Source organism: Cololabis saira, chromosome 10 (assembly GCF_033807715.1).
Source record: "Cololabis saira isolate AMF1-May2022 chromosome 10, fColSai1.1, whole genome shotgun sequence".
NCBI classification, from domain to species: Eukaryota; Metazoa; Chordata; class Actinopteri; order Beloniformes; family Belonidae; genus Cololabis; species Cololabis saira.
The window spans coordinates 21,313,200-21,332,668 of NC_084596.1; the positions used below are offsets into that span (position 1 = coordinate 21,313,200).

At 42.9% G+C, this 19,469-nt stretch overlaps 1 protein-coding gene across 1 annotated transcript; it reads right to left on the bottom strand.

The window, feature by feature from the left end:
* Positions 1 to 12,064: 12,064 nt before the first annotated feature.
* Positions 12,065 to 19,469, bottom strand: cryz (crystallin, zeta (quinone reductase)). The gene is made up of 8 exons (XM_061731068.1): positions 19,260 to 19,469; positions 16,593 to 16,745; positions 16,294 to 16,457; positions 14,574 to 14,625; positions 14,288 to 14,437; positions 13,315 to 13,416; positions 13,113 to 13,208; positions 12,065 to 13,002 (listed from the first exon to the last, which is right to left on the bottom strand). The coding sequence occupies exons 1-8, from the start codon at positions 19,365 to 19,367 to the stop codon at positions 12,841 to 12,843; spliced, it is 987 nt and encodes a 328-aa protein (XP_061587052.1). The 5' UTR covers positions 19,368 to 19,469; the 3' UTR covers positions 12,065 to 12,840.

A 19,469-nucleotide genomic window follows, 5' to 3' on the forward strand; every position in this document is an offset into this window, starting at 1 on the left:
GGGGATGGCTGGATGTCTTTTCAGGGAGGACCAGCCTGAGCTTCCTCCTCGGGGAGGAGCCTCCCTGCTCCGGCAGGTACTGCTGCTGCAGAGCGGCCTCTACAGAGGAGCCATTGTGCGCCGCCGCGTCTCCAGATGGAGGCACGCCCACTTCCTGCCTGCTCTGTGCGTACCCCTCCACTGCAGGTCTCTCGTTTGGGGCCACGCCCCAAGGGCCACACTCGGCCACCTGACTGGTGTGTTTCAGCACAGATCTGAGGTCCTGGGGCGTCGCCTCCGACGTGTCCTGACCCGGGTCACAAGGGCTCTCGTCGTTCAAACGTGCTTGAGACTGAGGAGGCAGCTGAACTGCAGCTACATGAGAACTGTCAAGAGGCTTGAGGCTCTGAGACGAGAGCTGAACATGTGCTGGATAAGGAGCTGGCTCTGCCAAACTCAAGGGAAGTCCTTCAGTGTGAGATAAATGTAGAGCTGTGTCTATAGCACTTGTTTTCATAGGAGTAGCATGTGTCGTGTTAGCGAGAAGAGAAGGAGCTGAAGACGTAAGTCCTCCTGCTGTTTGTCTGCCGAGGCCTTCGGCGGCATCTCCCGGAGCCGTGCAGGGCACACTTGTTCCCGTCCCAGGAGCGACGGGATTACCTGGCTCTCCCAGGAGCAGCGTGTTAGATCCTGAGGTGGTGCTGTTGAGCAAGGGATTCCCTGTTTTGAGAGGGAGAGTGCTGCCAGCTAGCTGCGAACCAGCGGCTCCCTCCAGGGAGGAAGCGGTGGTCCTGTCAGCAGCACTGGAGGAGGAGGGATGCTGGGTGGGGAGCTGAGCACTGCTGAGAGTCAGTCCAGCTCCCTGCTGGTCCCCCTGCAGGCTCTGAGCAGCCACGACAGCTGAGGCTGACGGGTCTGCGGTGCCGCTCTGGGACGACTGAGAGCAAACCGGGTGTGTGCTCTCGCCCTGGTCCTGACCATCTTGCTCATCTCTGGAGGTTGTTTTTTTCTGATTAGCTGGAGTTTTGCTTCCCGGACCTTTCCCTCCTCTTGACTCCTCTTCATCTTCCTGCGCCAGTGATTCGGTCTTTGAGGACTTCTTCATTTTCTTGCTTTCATTCTTAATTTTCTTGTCAGATTTTCCCTTTGTTTCCTTCTTTTCTCCCTTCTTTCTATGCTCCCTTTTCCCTTTATTCTTCTTGGAACTGCTCATCTCTGCGGGCCCCTGCTCATTTTTCCTCCTCGGATGGACTTTGCCTTTTCGGAGTGGGTTAAGTTTCACTTTCATTGATTGGTTGTATTGGACCTTGTGTGTCCTCTCTCTTCCTCTTTCCTTGTCTCTGGACATTGATGCTTCCTCCTCCAGCCCCTCTTTGAAGTGACTGACTCTCAAATTCTCCAGATCAAATCTTACGTTTCTCATTTCTCTCCTCACCGCCATGTTCTTATCAGACTGATGATGACCATTTCTTCTGTTGTCTTTCAGTGCAGAAGAGTCTCTGGAGATGGAGTGAATCTTCTTCTGTCTTACTTTCTGCTCCCGTTGTCTGTGCGCCTTGTGACAGCCCTCGCCGTGTAGAGTCTTGTTGGTGCTCATCCTCATTTCCATATCAGCCCTCTGGTTGTTTACGTGTCTGCCGGTGTGATATGGCAAGGTCTCAGTTCTCACATGGTGCGTTTCTCTCAGTGGATGAGAGTTCATGTTTCCATGAGGATGAAGCTTGTGAGGGACATCCATGAGGAAGTTGCCTTGCTGAAGGCCCGTCCACCTCTCCTCTACCCTCATCATCCTCATCCTCCTCCTCTCCCGATCCTCCTCCGTCTCAGTCCATCCATTCATCCAGTTTTCCTTCCTGCCTGGGGTTGGCATTAACCCTTCAGTGTTGCAGTGAGGACACTGTAAACATCCACTGGTCTCGTGAGCCCTGGACCTAAACTGGCCCCCGTCGTTCCTCGTATCCGAGATCATGGCTTCCTCGTTCCACGGCTGACCGCTGTCGGCTCGCAAGAAAAACCCTCGTGTCCTCTCTCTCACATTTAGGTGACTGATGCTCTCCTCCTCTTCTTTCAGCCTTTGACCTCCTTTCAGATTTTTCCATTGAGATACTTGCTGGTGGACGAGGACGGCCAGCAGGGTCAAACCAACGCCGCCTTGGGAACAACAGCACAGACATCAAGTTATTTATATCCATTATAGCACGTACATTCGCCCCAGAAGCGTCCTGACACCGAGCATGTTTTCACAGACGGCAATACTCCGATAAACACCATAATCAAAGTAGGACGTACTTTTGGAGTCGTCATGGCATTTTGCAGCGGGTACACACATACGACAGTTTCAAAACATTGGAGAACAAGATCAAAAATCAATACAACAAAAACTAGAAAGCTGCACTTTAAGTGTTTGATAAATCAGGAACAAAACACTCTGAGTGGCGTATGGTATCATTATGTCGACAGACTCGCCTGGTGTTTCCTTTATGTAGCTCAGACGGAGAAACAGAGCAGTTCAAGCAGATCTTTTGGTAGTTGGAGCTGATATATGTTGAAGAACAGTGATTTTTTTTTTACTGACATTGGAGCAATCTCTCTTTTTTCTGCTTTGAAAAAGAAAGAAGAAGCAGGAGCAAAAATAAAATACCAAAATACCAGGTGAACCCATTTGTTGTGGTCGTGTCATAACAATTCTGGACAGGTGCATGTCAGGCTACGGTGCAGGTGACGGCGTAAAGGTCCCACCTACGCTGGAAATACATCATTGATTCAGTGGAGAAGAATAAAAAGGTACAGAGACCTCAGGATGCCTTATTTATCAAACTATGCTCTTTAAAATGTAAATCCAGAATATGAAATTAATATTCTTAAAGAAACAAACACCTTAATCAGAAGACTCCCTTAAGTAGATTGAGGTCAATAATCAAAGCAACGCCGTCCTTGCAGACGTAGCCACTGGGACTGATTTTAAATGGATCATGTTGTGTCAAAGTCATGAAGACTAACACAGGATTTTTTTAGACAACAGTTAAGGAAATGTAACCAAACAGGAGACGGGAAAAGTCTGGATGGGTTTTATCTCCTAGGGCTCTGATAATGGATTAGCTCGTGGAGATCATCTGGAGCTAATCTTGTGCAGAAGGCCATCAACTTAAATGGGATGCTTAGCGTTTTGTCCCGTGTTTCAAAAGTGCCCGACTTGTTTTTAATGTGCTAGTTTTACAGGCCTGTACTCTCACTATCTGAACTAACCAGATGTGGGTCAGCAGGTTAGCAGAGTTCAGGTGGCGGATTTGTTTTACTAGCTCGTCCGTATGTTGTAAAATAAACTCTCCGTCTGGTTTGTAGAGCGGCCTGTAATTAACTGGGGCTTTTTGGTGTGTCCTGCAGTGCATGATGACATGGCAGAGATCGTTTTAAATAATTAAACCATTTTCTTTCACTGTTCCGCTCGTCCGTCTCACCAATAAAGCAGATGACTGCAGTGACGGCCAGATCTCGAGCGTAGAGTTGAGGCGTCACGCCGTCTCTCGTCTCTATCTGCACCGTGATGTTCTGATTGGACGGGACACAGTTGGCCTCGGTCAGCTCCAGCACCGTGGTCACCGCCGGGTTGTCAGCGCTCACACACACCATCCTGCGGCCGTTATAGAGGGTCTGAGAGCAGCAGGGGAGCAGCATGTTCAGTGTGGTTGACGGTGATGGCCGAGGGAAATGTGATCGTACTTTCTTCATATGAAACTGGTAGAACTCCCTCAACAACAGATGTCATCTGTGTACTTTTTGTTTGTATTGAATTTTATGTGATAGTTAAGGAAAAATCAATAGGATAATTTGCAAAGGTCAAAGATCAAGGAAGTATACAGGACTGTCTCAGAAAATTAGAATATTGTGATGAATTCCTTTATTTTCTGTAATAAATGTCATACATTCTGGATTCATTACAAATCAACTGAAATATTGCAAGCCTTTTATTATCTTAATATTGCTGATCATGGCTTACAGTTTAAGAAAACTCAAATATCCTATCTCAAAAAATTGTAATATTCTGGGAAACTTAATCTTAAACTGTAAACCATAATCAGCAATATTAAAATAATAAAAGGCTTGCAATATTTCAGTTGATTTGTAATGAATCCAGAATGTATGACATTTTTGTTTTTTTAATTGCATTACAGAAAATAAAGAACTTTATCACAATATTCAAATTTTTTGAGACAGTCCTGTAGTTACAGTGAATATTTAAAAGCAACACATCTGTCCTTTACAATCCAAATAAATAAAGATTTAACAACTATAAGGAATAGCAATGCATTTCTTAAAACAAAAACAAAATAAATGAGAATGGATTCATATCGAGATAGAAAACGGAGCAGTTTTTTCAGATGTAAATGGTCTGTCTGGGTGTCATACTAGCGGAAAGTCAAAGAGGAAGAGGGAGAGACATGGACACGTGATGGAGATCTCATTCACCTTGTCAGGATGCTGAACGAAGCTGGCCAGGACGGCAGCCAGCTCCAGCAGCTCGCAGGAGCAGTTCCACGAGTTCAGGTCCAGGTTGAGGTCCGTCAGCCAGCCCAGGTATGAAAACGCTTCAGCAGGAGCAGAACTGAGCCGGTTCCTGGAGAGATCCAGTGTCCGCAAGCTCCCCAACCCACGGAAACTAAGACCACAGGGGGACATCGTGCTAGAAATATGTTCTTTAAAAATAAAATTATTTCAGGTGTAGATCAACTAGAAAAGAATATTACATGATGAAAAAAAGACCTGTTTCTATCTAGAAGCTCAATCAGATTATCTGACAGGTCCAGGCTCTCCAGCTGCTGGAGATCAGTCAGAGGGAAGAAGCCATCGTCCAGACTGGTGAGCAGGTTTCCCTCCAGTTTCAGGCTCAGCAGAGCTCTGGTGCCTTTAAACCAGCTGGCCTTGATCTGCACAGAAACATATATACGTTTTCTTTTCTTAGATTGTTACTATTTCAAAATCATTAAAAACCCAAAGCTATAATTCTATGTAGTTGAGAATCTGCACATGCAAACTCATGAACTCGATGCAGTTCAATGTAAAGAACAAAAAAACAGGGATTTAATAAGCAAGTTTAAAGGAGCATGAGGCAGGATTGAGGCAGGATTTATGAAAAAAATTTGTATATGTTTTAAGTTTTCTAGTAATAATGTCAGATAAAGCATTCCAAACCAAAAAGAACGAGCCCTCTAGTGTATCTCTCCTTTGCCTTGAACAGGCTGTGTGCTGCAAAATGTGCTGCAATTCCGGGCCGGAATTTCCCGCGCTGTCCTGCGGATGTGACGTCAAATGACGCTGCATGCGCGTTCTCCCCGTTCTCCCGTGCCGGCTTCACAGTTGGCTGCAGTACCCCCGACGGCCGTCGGGGCAAAGGGTGGCGCTAGAGAGTCTCATTTCTTAAAAGGAGCCTCATGCTCCTTTAAAGTGCAACTTAATATGGGAGGAACCTGGAGATAACACACAGGACCTGGGAAAGAACGAAGAAAAGCTAAGAGCACGTACTGATTAGTAAAATAACTGTCAAGATGAACGTAGATCAGTTCCTTACAGTACACATGGGAAGCAAAACTATATGTATTAAAGCAACACTGGATTAATATTAGAAGTTATACAGTAACTGTAGCGCTGCAGGCTAAGAGAGTCCTCTTTGAATGTGACCTTTGGTATAAAAGCACTTTGAGAGGTCAACAACACTAGAAAAACACTACATAAATACCGTCCGCTATCATTTACCCTTTTAATTGCTGCTGCAAGTTGAGATATCAGTCAATATGGGAGCTCAACATCCTATCTGATCCTGCAGAACCAGGAGTGACTCAAATGGTGGAAGATGAAGCAGGAACCAAACAGCTACTATGCTGCACGTACTGTAGATGCAACAACCATCCCGTTTGCAATAAATATACCTCAGCTATGGACACTTTTAAAAAGAGAAATTAGATGTTTTCCTTGAGTTTTGGGGGATGCCTACCTACCACACTGATGTGGTTATGGCCCAGGGCCAGAACCTTCAGCTGGGTGAGACCGGCCAGCGCCCCCCCCTGCAGAGCCTGACTGGTCAGCAGGTTGTGGTCCAGCAGTAAGGTGTGCAGGAACGCCAGGTTTCTGAAAGCCCCCTCATCCAGCTCTGAGATGTGGTTACGACTCAGGCCTGCATGACAGACGCGCTGCGATGAAATTCAACATTTTGAAACTGCTGCTCGTACCATGCGGTGCCAGGGAGATCCCCTTTACTCTGACCTAGAACGGTGATGTTGCTGAGCTCCGACAGTGACGACGGGACCGAGGAGATGGAGCCCTCTGTCAGCAGCAGAGCCTGGGTCGAATCAGGAGCATCTGGTAAACCCACAACACCACTGGACCATTTAGTAGCTCAGCCCATGCCGACATGCTGACTCAGAGAAAGCTCTTCATTTCACTTTTAGGTTGCACTGAGATGAGAGCTGCAGCTCAGCATCGGTTTATCGCTTCCTGGGCTGTGTAACGTTATTCAGTGATGTGACAGAGTGTGTTTTACCAATAACGTGAGCCAGTCGTTGACAGATGACGGCGTCCTCAGAACAAACCACACAGTGAACAGGACACGATGGTGCTGGAGAAACACGCTGGACTCTGACGACCGGCACCAGCAACATCAGCAGAATACCTCGATAGGAAAGTTAAAGGTATTGTGACATGAAAAACACATTTTTCTTGATTTTTTGTGTTTTGTTGGGTGTCTTGACATCAATTACACCCAAAAAACAAAGAACTTTTAACATTCAGTGTATTGTGTGCTTTCTGGGATTTCCGCATAACTATGCAAAAACGGCGCATGTGGTTTGGTGGCGGGCCGTGACGTCAAGGCCCGCTAAATCACCGCCCCCTCCACCCAGCTCCCTGTCTCCTCTCCTCTCCAACGCACCATAAAGGCTGATTTATGGTTCCGCGTTACACCGACGCAGAGCCTACGGCGTAGGGTTTACGCGGCGACGCGCACCGTACGCTGAACCCTACGGCGTAGGCTCTGCGTCGATTTAACGCAGAACCATAAATGAGGCTTAACACGGAGCTGTTTAGAGCCTCTTTTGTTCTAATCACCAGAGGAAAACTGCTAAGAAGACCCGCGGCCACTGACTGGACTTAAGATAAGGTGACACTGCTGCTTGCATGCCTTTATTTTTATGATTGTTTGCTGTGGTTCGCCCTCCTGCTTTTCCGTGCATGCTTCGCCTGTCGCTCCCGGCTTAACTCTCCGACGCCGCTGTGAGCGTATGGTTGGGTTGGAGGAGGTTTGGAGGAGGAGCGGCGCAATGATTGACAGGAAAGGGGGAAAAGGAAGCGTTTTTCACGGCGCAAAAAAACACTGTCATAAAAAGGACAGAATGGAGTACTAGAGTGAAGTTTTTCTTGTTACACTCTTTTAGACACATTTGAGGGATGTTGGCCAAGACTTTTAATAGTGTTAAAAGCATGTTAAAAATGATGTCACAATACCTTTAAGAGAGTGTTTGAGAAAACCTTTCCTTTAGTCTGGTGTTGCCTGAACTCAAGTCTGTCAAAGTTTCAACAGCATTTACTGCAGGTAACTGAAATAAGTCTGGTTCCTCTTCCACTCAGTAGACCCCCCCTTACAGCCAATCAAATCTGTTCCTGCTCAGTTCTCAGCCGAAGCTGAAACTCTGACAGTCCCACCAACATGTGCCATTGCATTTGCTGCAACTTCACTGTCTGATGGTTGAAAACTTGAACTTTACTCAACTCCGGAGGTTCTGACGGGAACAACGCTTCCACTGCCACACAAATAACCCACAATGCAGTTCAGCACCGTTAACATCACCTTATTCAGTCAATACACAGTTCACAGTTTCTATGCGTGTGAGTGAGTAAGAGGAAGTTTTGATATTCCTATTTTTATTACTTTAGATATTGATTGTAACACCTGAACTCCCAATCTTGCAGACAGGCAGGCTGCAGATATTTTCACACACAGTTTTGATCATCTATTACTTTGATAAGTGGTGGTAATCCTTCCTGTATAACACTCACTGGTCATGTTGTGTTAGACCGGAGGCAGCATGGTGATGGAGCTCCTCTTCCAGGAGGCTGTAACCCGAGACAGCTCCATTATCATCATCAGAACCATCATTTGTCTGTAAACACAACATTAAACACTGAAATGACTTCTCTGCACAGCTGAATGCAGATGTCTGATCCCTCGCCACCCTGAATGGCAGTGATGATGGACGATTGAAGGCAAACGCACAAAGATTTACTGTCACCTTCACCTGCTGTGACATGCGGTGTGTGAGATTACATCACATTCATTCGGCAGACACTTGTATCCAAATTGAATAACAAGTGAGGAAAAACATAGAAGGTCAAGGTGGGTTTCAGAATTGCGTCCAAGGACACTGGAGACGTTTTGAATCAAACCATAAACCATGCAGATGAAAAATGCTCACGTCCTCTTGAACGACAGCTGCTCCCTGAATAAAAACACATCCTGACAACAGTCTTCTTACCCACATCTAAAATCAGCTGCATATTTTCACATTTAGTTGAATCAGGTGTCACGGACCATTATGATGAGGGCTCAGGCCTGAATGTCATTTAGATGTCAAGATTCAGCTTGTAAATATTCATGCGTGGCCTTGGATCAAAGTTTAGGCGTCTTTTTAACGTCACGTTTATCCCAAGTTGCTAGAGGACGAACAAGGCCACGTGTGTTGGCAACACAGAAACACTTAAAGATGTGTATCTGAGTGCGAGTGGTGTCGTCGGGTAAGGTAGACGTCGTCCCCAGGGGACGGTAGCCGATGGACGACAGCCAGGCGTCGTGGCAGAGCGAGGCCTATCGTGTTTCTGCTGACGCTCTTTCACTAACAGACTTTGCTCTAGAGTTTTATCACGAGCAAGTTGTTCATATTGTCCACAACAATCCCCGGCCAGAGCGGATCATCTGAATGACCCGGAGAAAACAGCTTTATTACACAGTTTGATATAGTTTTTTTAATCTACTATTTATTTCAGTGACCTAAACACAGATTCCCTGACCTTAACAGTTACATTACCTACGATTTATACTCCAACTCACAATATCGAGTAAAATGATGTGATTAAAGACTATTTTTGTAATTGATTAAATATTAATCTATCATTTTGGTGAGAAAAATATACATGATGATGCAAAGTGGCACATTAAAGAAGGATTGTGCAGCGATGGACCACCTACTTATAGCATAGCAAGAGGTCAGTGGCGGTGTCGTCTGAACTCAACACAGGAACAAGAAACTGAATATCAGGACGGTTGGATCACAGACGAGAGAAGAACCACTTAGACCAGTGTTTCCCAACCAGAGATCTCTGGGGGGGGCGCAAAACTTTGTCTGCTGAAATTATGCAGTTGTAAAAATTATATTTGTGAATGAGTAATTCATAAGACATTGTTAGGAATAATTTATGAATGTCTTGAATATTATGTGTTTTTTTATACACTGGTGACAAACACAGGAAATGATTTAATTCCTTTTTATTATATCATTACTCAACATTTAATCTACTCCGACAGGTTATTAAAGGAAAAATGTTATAAAATGTTGGTCTCATATTAAAAGAGACATTTTTCAGAAATATCTTTATGTCCTTTTGTGTCCTTTTGTGCATATTTTATACATTGGTGACATTGGAGAAAAACAAAGTCATATGTATACAGAGTAAACCAAAGAGAAATGTATCAAAAAAACATAATTAATATTAATTTCTTTCAATTAAAGACTCTTTTGGTGCTAGTACGTACGGGTTGGGGGGCCCGGGTGGTCTTAGACACAAGTAGGGGGGGCTCCATGGAAAAAGGGTTGGGAACCACTGACCTAGACGTTGGAGCAGACCAGGGGAACATTGTCATTACCATCGGGTGTCCCGTACATGGGAACTTGGTTTGTCTTGTAATTATTTTGCACACAGTTCACTAATGATCCAAACTGCTTCTTTCCGACGGGAACACACCCCTCATTAACGTAAGACCAAGACTACTCGGCCCGATGGGTGTCCACGTGTCTCTAGTCAGGAGGAGCACAACGGCTCGCTCTGAGAGGGATGGTGATAAGGAGATCAAAACAAAACTAAGATGCTATTAAAACTATAATACATGCAGCTGAACGTGTTGTTCACTTGGGTGAAAAAGACAGTTTACTTGTCAGCTGTGAGTTGACGAACTTCTGCTGATGAAATACTACAGAAACATTAGTGCGTCTTTGATTTAAGCGGCGTGTCCCATTGCAGCTTTTCACATAACACATAATAAAACTGTTATGTCCTCTGCCAGATCCCAGACACCATGTCCATGTGGGCCCCATCTGGGTTTAAAGTGGCCTATTTGGGTGCAGATTGAGCCCAATGATAGTAACTCAAATAGCATGAGTCCCTGATGGTTTTAGTATGATGGCTCCTAAATTGGAAACTTTTGTGGGCAAATATATTAGGCCGATGAGGGATAAGTGTGTATTTAATGTGTATGGGCCTCATATAGACACATATGCCTCACATTAGGAAATTAGCCAGTTGGGGCCCCACATAAAAACCAGGTGGCTCCTGCCCGGCCCACATGACTCCAGTCCTCCAGGCCAGCGGTCCTGCATGTCTTAGATGTTTCTCTGCTCCAACACACCCTGACGAAGAAGGCCTGCGTCAGTGACAGACTTGTGCAGACCTTGGTGACATGCTGAGGATGATCCATTCATTTGAATGTCATGTTTGTCATGTTTTGGGTCTCTGGAAAGCGCCTAGAGACAACTTCTGTTGCAATAAATGCTGATGACCGGCACCAGCAACATCAGCAAAATACCTCCAGGGAAAGTTAAGAGAGTGTTTAAGAAACCCTTTCCTTTATCTATTGTAAGGTTATTCGCTATATAAATAAAATTGAATTTAATCAGGTGCGATGAAGCAGAGAAACATCTAATGGCGCTTTTCCACTAGAGGTCTAACCGTGCCGAGTAGATACTTTTCTGTAACTACTTCATAGCTGCTCACGGCTACCAACGGACTTTTCAGCAGTGCGAAGACAAGCTAAAAAAAATTAAAACACCTCGCCGCTTGAAGCTTATCTCACTCTGATTTTTTAGCTTGATATTGAACAGAAGCATAGACCCAGCAGCACATATACAATCTCCTTCCTTCTTCATGTGTGTCACACACTCAAGTACGTCACAGCAGCTTCGCTCCAACCCGCCTACTTCTGCTGCAGGTACTGGATTGTAGTGGAAAAGAAACTAGGTCAAGTTGAGCAGAGTTGAGATGAGTAGAGCCGAGTAGGTACTAGTGCAAAAGCACCATAAAAACAGGTAGAAGGGTGACCCTCGAGAACCAGAGTTCAACACCTGTAACGTATGAGTAAACACAGGTGGAGCTTATAGTGGTCAGAATGTGGCGCCCTGATTTAAAAAAAAATGGCTATTCCTGGATATTGGAGTGTGACCCACCTCAAACTCTACTCTGTCACCTTTGGTTAAGTCAGTGTAGAGGTTGTCAGGTTTCTAGGATCACCTTTGTGAGTCCCCGTCATGTTTACAGCAGCAAAGTTTATCTGCAGCTTTCTATTCATTTCTTAAAGATCCTACTTAAAGTTAAAGAAACCTTTTTAATTAATTTGCTTTGTAGGAATAATTACCGTTAGCTTTTGTAAATCTCTATACAATATTAAATCAAACAACTATGGTGCTCAGATCAGTGGAACACCACCCCCAGATAACATTTCCAGCAGCTTACCTTTTGAATCATCAAGAGTCGCCCCTGCTGAAGATCTCCAACACGCCACTCATGTCGATCCAAAACAACGCTGTGGTTCTGTTGGATTATTAAAGTCCAAAATGGCATCACCTGTAGTTTGCTGCAGGGCTCCAGCATGTCCCGTGTATGAGCGTGCCAAGCTTAGGTTACCTGGCTGACTTCTGAGCATGCTCAGTACAGCAGACCGTCACCTGAGAGCCACAGGTGTTGGAAGTCAGACAAGTTTGATCCAAAATGTGACTCCTTTCATGTAGATTTCAGCTGTGTAATACAAATATAAATGATAGTAACTCAAGTATGTTTTTAGATCACAGTCATTTATTTTCATTCACAATCAATACAAATGCTTTTGAAATAAAAAATACTGATGCTTTTTTAACAGGGACATAAAAAAACCTTTTTCTATTCTTGTGACAAAGTCCTTTTCCTGCCATGTCTGGGACAGTCCAGGTCAGGGAGTTTGTCAATCCCTGAGTTCCCAACTTTTGTAATCCATCTGTCTCTCATCAACCTCAAAAAATACAATCTAATCAATAATCCACATCATCACAAATCTAAAACTCAATACCGCACCGTCAATCTGTCGCCATCAAAACCTCAGCCCATGGTCAAAATCTCTCAAACCCTGAGCTGATGTCACGTCTAAGTGTTTCACCTACACAACGCTGCGTCCCTGGAAGCAGCAGAGCCTCCGTCATGCGACACCGCTGACCTGGACTACGCTTTGGAGTTGTATTTCAAAACGTCTGCGCTTCTCAGGCACAACACAGATTCAAAACATCAGTTTCAATTGTCACGGTAACGGCTGGGAACTGGTTGCCATTGTGAGCAACAACTATCATATCTTCATTAAAACATATCATTTGCATTTCATTAAGATATCAGATTTAAAAAAAAGAGAGTTCATAATAGCTCTCTGTTAGTCTAAAATCAAAATAACAGCTGTCGTCAACACCCAGACAAAGCAAACACGGCTTTGTAGGGTACTGTAGTGGTTTACAGCCGACATCTGTGAGGTTGACTGGATGGAGAGGATGTGTTTGGCGCTCAGCTGGAAACCCGTTACTGATGTCATCACATGGTCAGGACCATCTTCCCTGCAGCGCCGGGAGACTCCACGATGTCGTGGTGGGCCTCGGCGGCCTTGTCCAGTGGATACAGGGGACCCACAACGGGGCGCAGCCAACCGGCTTTCATCCCAGCGTAAAGCAGCGCCGCACACTCCCTCTTCTCCGCCTGAGAGATCGAAAAGAAAAAGGTCTGCGTGAAGAAGTGGAACTTTGTATTTAGCTCTAGCCAGCGACAGCGCATGTGTAGAGCTGTTGTGATGCTGCTGCTGCTCATACCGGTGTAGCGAAGAAAACCGCCACTCCCATGATGCTGCTCTCTTTGGCCATGGTGTCTCTGGGGTTGATCTCTATGGAGCCTCTGGAGCCGACCACCTGCAGGAACAAGACAAACTCAGGTGTCAGGAGGCGGGGGGAGCACGAGCCCCCGCACGGAGACGAGGACGGCCGTGGAGGAGCTCCTGGCTGAGCTCACACTGACCGTCACGCGTCCTCCGTAGGCCAGCATCTGCAGGTCTGCGCTGAGGTTGACGTTGGACAGCATCTCCACGATCACATCCACCCCCCGGCCCCCGGTCGCCTCCTGGAAAGTACAGACATGACCCATGAAACGGTATATAACTCATAAATATAAGGATAATCAGTGGATGTCAAAAGGATTGCAGAATGCGTGCAAAAAGAAAAATACTTTATATAGAGAATTCATAAAACATAGAAACAAAGAGACGGAAGATAAATATAAGAAGTATAAAAATAAATTAACTAATATCATGAGAATCTGTAAGAAAGATTATTATAATAACTTATTAGATAATAACAAGAATAATATAAAAGGTATTTGGAATATTCTTAATAGTATAATTAGAAATAAAACTAGACATATGAACTATCCAGAATATTTTATAGAAAATGATACAATTATAAACAATATGAATGAAGTAGCTAATAGACTAAATGATTATTTTGTAAATATTGGACCTAAATTAGCTAATGAAATTCAAGAACCAGCAATACATAATGATATATATATATATATATATATATATATATATATATATATATATATATATATATATATATATATATATATATATGTATATATATATATATATATATATATATAGTATATGTATAATTGCTCTGGTAATAACAGGTATACATTTTGATAAAGTAAAGCTTGCTGTTTTTATTTTCAAGCAAAAATAGAAATAGAAATAAGGGGTAGGACCAAATAAACCCAGTTTTTTACTTCTTCCTACTCCTTTTCGGGCATGAATGTTTATTTCCCTTTGATTTTGTTTAAAGACTGTTTATTTGTATTCTTTTTTGTTTGGTGAAATAGTTTTTTTGTTTTCTGTTTTTGTATCCTCGAAATAAAGATTTCAATTCAAATTCAATTCAATGTTTGTCAAACAGCCACTGATGGAAGAGGTTTTTAGTTGGTGTGTGAATACCATGATTTTGTCGGTGTATCCCTCCTCCCTGTGGTTGAACACCAGGTGAGCTCCGTTGGTGAGGGCCACCTTCATGCCTTCTGATGTCCCTACTGTACCCAAAATCCTGAAGCCCAGAGCCCGGGACAACTGGCACGCCGCCACACCCACCTGTTGGTCAACGGACGTTGGATTGTACATGTGAAACAATACAATGAGACGTGTTTTGTGCTTATTCAATAATGAGCAAAATCAACTCAGAAACATCTCAAGTCACTGCAGTAGAAAAACTGAAAATGAGTCTCACCCCTCCACTGGCACCATGGATGAGCACCGTTTCTCCTGCTTTGGTCTGAGCTCTGCAGAACACGAGACAGCAGGTTCAAATGAAGCAGGAAAAGCTCATCGTGAGAGGTTTTATATGTGCTGTAGTTCATTTTTAGATTCGTGGTGACATTATAGTCTGAATGTGTCGCCCTAAAATACTGTTTAGGACTCGCTGTTTAATTCATCATGAAGATCTTGGTTAAAATTAACACAATATTGATAACTGGGTTTTTATCAAAGAAAAAAGGTTAATGAATAAATGCATGATATAAGTAAATGCAGCATTTTCTGTTGTATCCAGAAGAAACCAGATAAACTCGAGTCTTTTGTAAGAAAATAATCAGGATGCTGATTTGGATTCATCCTGCTCCCTGGCGTGGATACAAAGACAGATATCTTGAAAGACAATACATTGATTTAAAATGTTGTTTAACTGTTTTAGCATGTAGTATAATTTATGATCAAGCGATGCAGCCAAAATGATGCTCCAGTATTTTCTTTAAATTAACTTTACCAAGTACTGCCATTACACAAATACATTTCATTTAATAACCTGATGTTTGCAATTCACCATTTTTATAACGAAAATATATTTCTTATTTTAGGGGCAAATCTGTTACTGGCGTCTGTCTGAATCCTACAATGACTTCAATCGATATTAACTGTCTCAAATAGGACAAAAACAGGTTTTAACAAACCCGTAAAGTGTCTCTGACGTGTTCAAAGAACAACAGGTTATTTACAGCAGCCAGCTGGAAACACCGACGGTGACAGGATGAGCTTTCAGAACAACTACTGTGTCTTTTCATGTGAAAATATTTGCATACTTGCAGATCCTGCATTTGTCCCGGACGGATGGGGAGGACACGTGGATGAAGGTCGTGAGGCCGTCCGGCCACCAGGGGGCAGTGTTACCCTTTTGCTCAAATAGCTCGGGTTGTTTTGTTTTTTTTAAATAATTTTGGAGGCAGTAGATTGCATATACTCATTTTTGTATCCTTTATAAGCTTATAGGTGTGTTTCAATTCTCCTTTTTTGTATTTTTATTTTCACAAATCACACTTGAATAAGTCTTAAATTCACATAACTCTACGCTGATAACAAAATTGGTAACCAGGTAATTGATGTGATCTCAGGAGTGAATGAAACAAATCACAGACTGCAATTTCACACCCGTTTCACAGATGCCAAACTAAATTACACCCACTCACAGGATATTCTTTATGGTGCAGCAGTAATGAACCATTTCCAGCGGTGCAGATAGCTGGATTAAATGTTGGGTAGATCTTTTTCTGAAGCACTTTTGCTTTGTTACCCGGATTTCTCTTTACACACTGATAGCAAACAATCAACCAAATGCTCTTGCGTGACAACAAATCAATATTAATTGCGTAACATGAACAAAGTCATTGAGCTGTTGGCTTGTCTGTCAAATCTTTTTACTCATGTTTTAAAATCTCACCACATCCCCAATCAAACCTTTAACCAACTGAAAAATGTGGAGGTGATTATTCCTTCGTCCTCATACAGACAGTAATCATTCATCCTTTCTACTTGTTCCTCGTGCATCCATCCACCCATTTTTCTTGTTTATTCTCTTTTGTCATTTAATGGTTTTGAACATTTTTATGAACACCTCCAGACTTTTGCATGCGACCCACTCGACATTCACCTCCCTCCTGGAAAGCGTGCGGTCTTACTTGTGAATAAGTGCTCTGTAGGCGGTGAAGTAGGGAATGCCGATGGCTGCTCCCTGGGGGAAGTCGAGAGCTTCAGGCAGCTTGTGAACGCAGTCGTCAGCGGCGACGGTGTACTCTGCATATCCTCCAGACACCGTGGACGTGGTGAACACACGATCCCCAGCCTGTGAACACACAGACACTCTTTATCTGCATTTATCTACCAGTCAGCCGAGTGTCACCTAACAGTACATGTGGATTGTTTGTATTTCATGTGAAAGTGTTGACATGTGTACATCGTCATGTTTGTCTGCTCTCACCGTTACTGCGGTGACTTCCTCTCCCACAGACTCAACCACCCCGGCTACGTCGGTACCGGGCGTGTACGGCAGGTTGGGCCTCCGGCCGTGAGTCCCTGAGCGGATGTAGGTCTCCACGGGGTTCACGCCACAGGCCCGGACACGGATCAACACCTGCATCACACACACACACACAGAGTCACACAAACACAGGATTAATGCACTTCACACATACTATAAACACACCTAAGAGACAAAAATATGTTTTTTATAGAGATATCATTTAAAGACTTTAAAGCACAGGATCATAAAATCTGATGTTGGGTCAAAGACGCGACGCTTACTTTTTCTGTCCGATGGAACTTTTTACCTAATAATAAACATAAAAATGAATAAAAAATATAACATGTATGTCTAATACGTTCCTTCTACATGTGCCCACTCTTATTTTATTTAAACATGTTGGTTATTGGTCATTTTCTGCCATCTGAAGTGTGAAAACATCATGGGGGGTGACCGTCCAGCCTTGACTTCTGTTTGGACAACTGGTTTTAAATCACATTAAAACAATTTAAAAATAATGCTTGCCCTATTGGGCATACTTTCAAACGTGTTTTAGATTTATTGACAAAGTTATGGAACATTTGTACACACATTTCAATCATAATACACAAACTAATCGTGTCCGAATATGTTCATTGTCTGAATTATCATCTGGGGTGACCATGAAAAAAATACAATTGAAGGACTTTTATATTGACAATCATCTCAAAGAGGATGTTGCATCAGCCAGTTACTCCATGAGGGTCCCAGAGAGACAACCTGCAGGTCAGCAGTCTCTCTCTCCTTTACAAATAAATCCTCTTTCTAACTGCTGCAGTGTATACGTCACATTTTGATATCATGTGGGGTGACCACCCTAAAACTGTAAATAATTAGTTTTATTTGCAAATCTATATTTTGAAGGTAAATTTGTTAGTGATATGTGGTGAGAAGTATCTAGCTTACATCATATAGCTAACTGTTAGCCTGTTATATTTGATTAAACTTGAAAGCATCATGTGGGGTGACCACCTGTCATGTGGGGTAACCAACAAATGGCAATTCTGTATCAAATTCAAAATTGAAAGTCTATCAGTTTTGGTTCAAATATAAATTATTGGTATAGCATGCATAAGTGGATACACCTTGTACACATTTTAAATCAGTTTTATGAATTTTAGAGTAAGTAAGAGGGTGACACTGCCATTATGGATAGAATGTATTTAAAAATGGTTTTCAAAAAATGAAAGGAAAAATGTGTCTATCTTTCTTGAACAGTTAATTGAATTACTGATACTTATTAAAATATAAATTTTGTTATGGAAATCTATTAATTTTGAGATAAATGGTCGCCCCAAATGACGATTTAAAGGTTTAAAAACACTAAAATACCTTTGTTTGAAGTTTTCACATACATGTATGTGTACATTACATTTCAAATGTTTGGAAAATGGCCAAAAATATCTTTATTTTAAGTATTTTAAAAATGGGCTACTCAAAGGCCTTATACGTCTTTGACCCTGTTACAAACTTGTGAGGCATTTACTGTATCCCTGATTTTCAATGCAAACACGCTGTTGTTAGTCATGACATAAAAGATGTCTCAGTAAATGTTTCTGCTGCTTTATGTTGTTGGATTTAAGAACAAAAAACCTTCAGATACAGCATGTATTGACGCTGCGCTGCAACCTAAGGACATCACTGATCATTTTGGAAGTAACTGCATTTATATATTAACTATAAAATGTGCTATTACATATAAACTGTGATACCTACCTGCATAAAGTGTCAGAAACAATAACTTTAGACTCTCGTGTGTCGTCTTGTTTTATAGTACAACCCCAGTTTCAATTAAGCTGTGAAGCTGTGTAAAATGGAAATAAAAGTAGAATCTGCAAACCTTATAAAACCAGATTGTATTTGTAATAGAACATAAACAAAATCAGATGTTGAAAGTGAAACATTTTGCCATTTCAATTGAAATTATAAGCTGTTTTTGACTGGTGAACTTCTGTCCATCTCATGTTACTGGCCTAGCGCCATCTAACCTGTTTACTTGTCAATATGTAATAGTCCTCCATCAGATTTGTACCAGTCACTTTACCGTTTTTTGGTGCTTTTTTATTTTTTAGATGTGTTGCTGCCATCAAATTCAAAATAAGGCAAAATCTCTCAGTTCCACATCTGATATGCTGTTTATGTTCTAGTGGAAATAAAATATGGGTTATGAGAATTGGAAATAATTGCAATCAGTTTTTTAAATATATATTTAAGAGTCCCAGACAGTGTTTGGAGTTTTCTTCCATCTATTCTCGTTTAATTTGGACAATAACAAAAGTGGCTCTGCGTTGATCACCTGTGTCCACTTGTGTGTGTAACACTTGCCAGGAACTAACGGTGCCTGTTTAACCTAGTGACAGATCACTGACACAAATCAGATCAGCAGAAAACACGCTTATTTACGCTGGACTTTGGCTTACCAGAGCCAAACATTTTATTTTCTTTCTCTTCAAATAATGCAGAGTAGTTATATGGGATCAGCAGAGCGTCGGTAGTTGTGTTTTCTCGGCTTGAACCTCCACCAGATTGCAGGTCATAGGTGACCATGATCTGCTGAGCCTCGTGCTCCACCTGTCCGTCTCTCACCTGTCGGTGTCCGGGCTGAGGGACCTCCACGTCCGCGCACAGCTTCAGCACTGACGGAGGTCCGAACTCGCTCACTCTGATGGCCCTCATTAGCCTGCTGCCCGACATGCTGCACAGCAACCCGGATCACAGCCGATCATAGGTCGATCACAGGACCCCCCCCCAGGTCCGGGATCTCCAGGCTGTCAGGCGCAGGCCAGCCCCCTCTTC

Excerpts from the sequence above, each read along its gene's own strand:
- cryz (XM_061731068.1), bottom strand. The coding sequence starts at position 19,367 with ATGTCGGGCAGCAGGCTAATGAGGGCCATCAGAGTGAGCGAGTTCGGA. Across the intron at positions 14,438-14,573 it reads TCCATGGTGCCAGTGGAGGG|GTGGGTGTGGCGGCGTGCCA; the intron begins GTGAGACTCATT and ends GTTGACCAACAG. Across the intron at positions 13,003-13,112 it reads CGGTTTTCTTCGCTACACCG|GCGGAGAAGAGGGAGTGTGC; the intron begins GTATGAGCAGCA and ends TCGATCTCTCAG.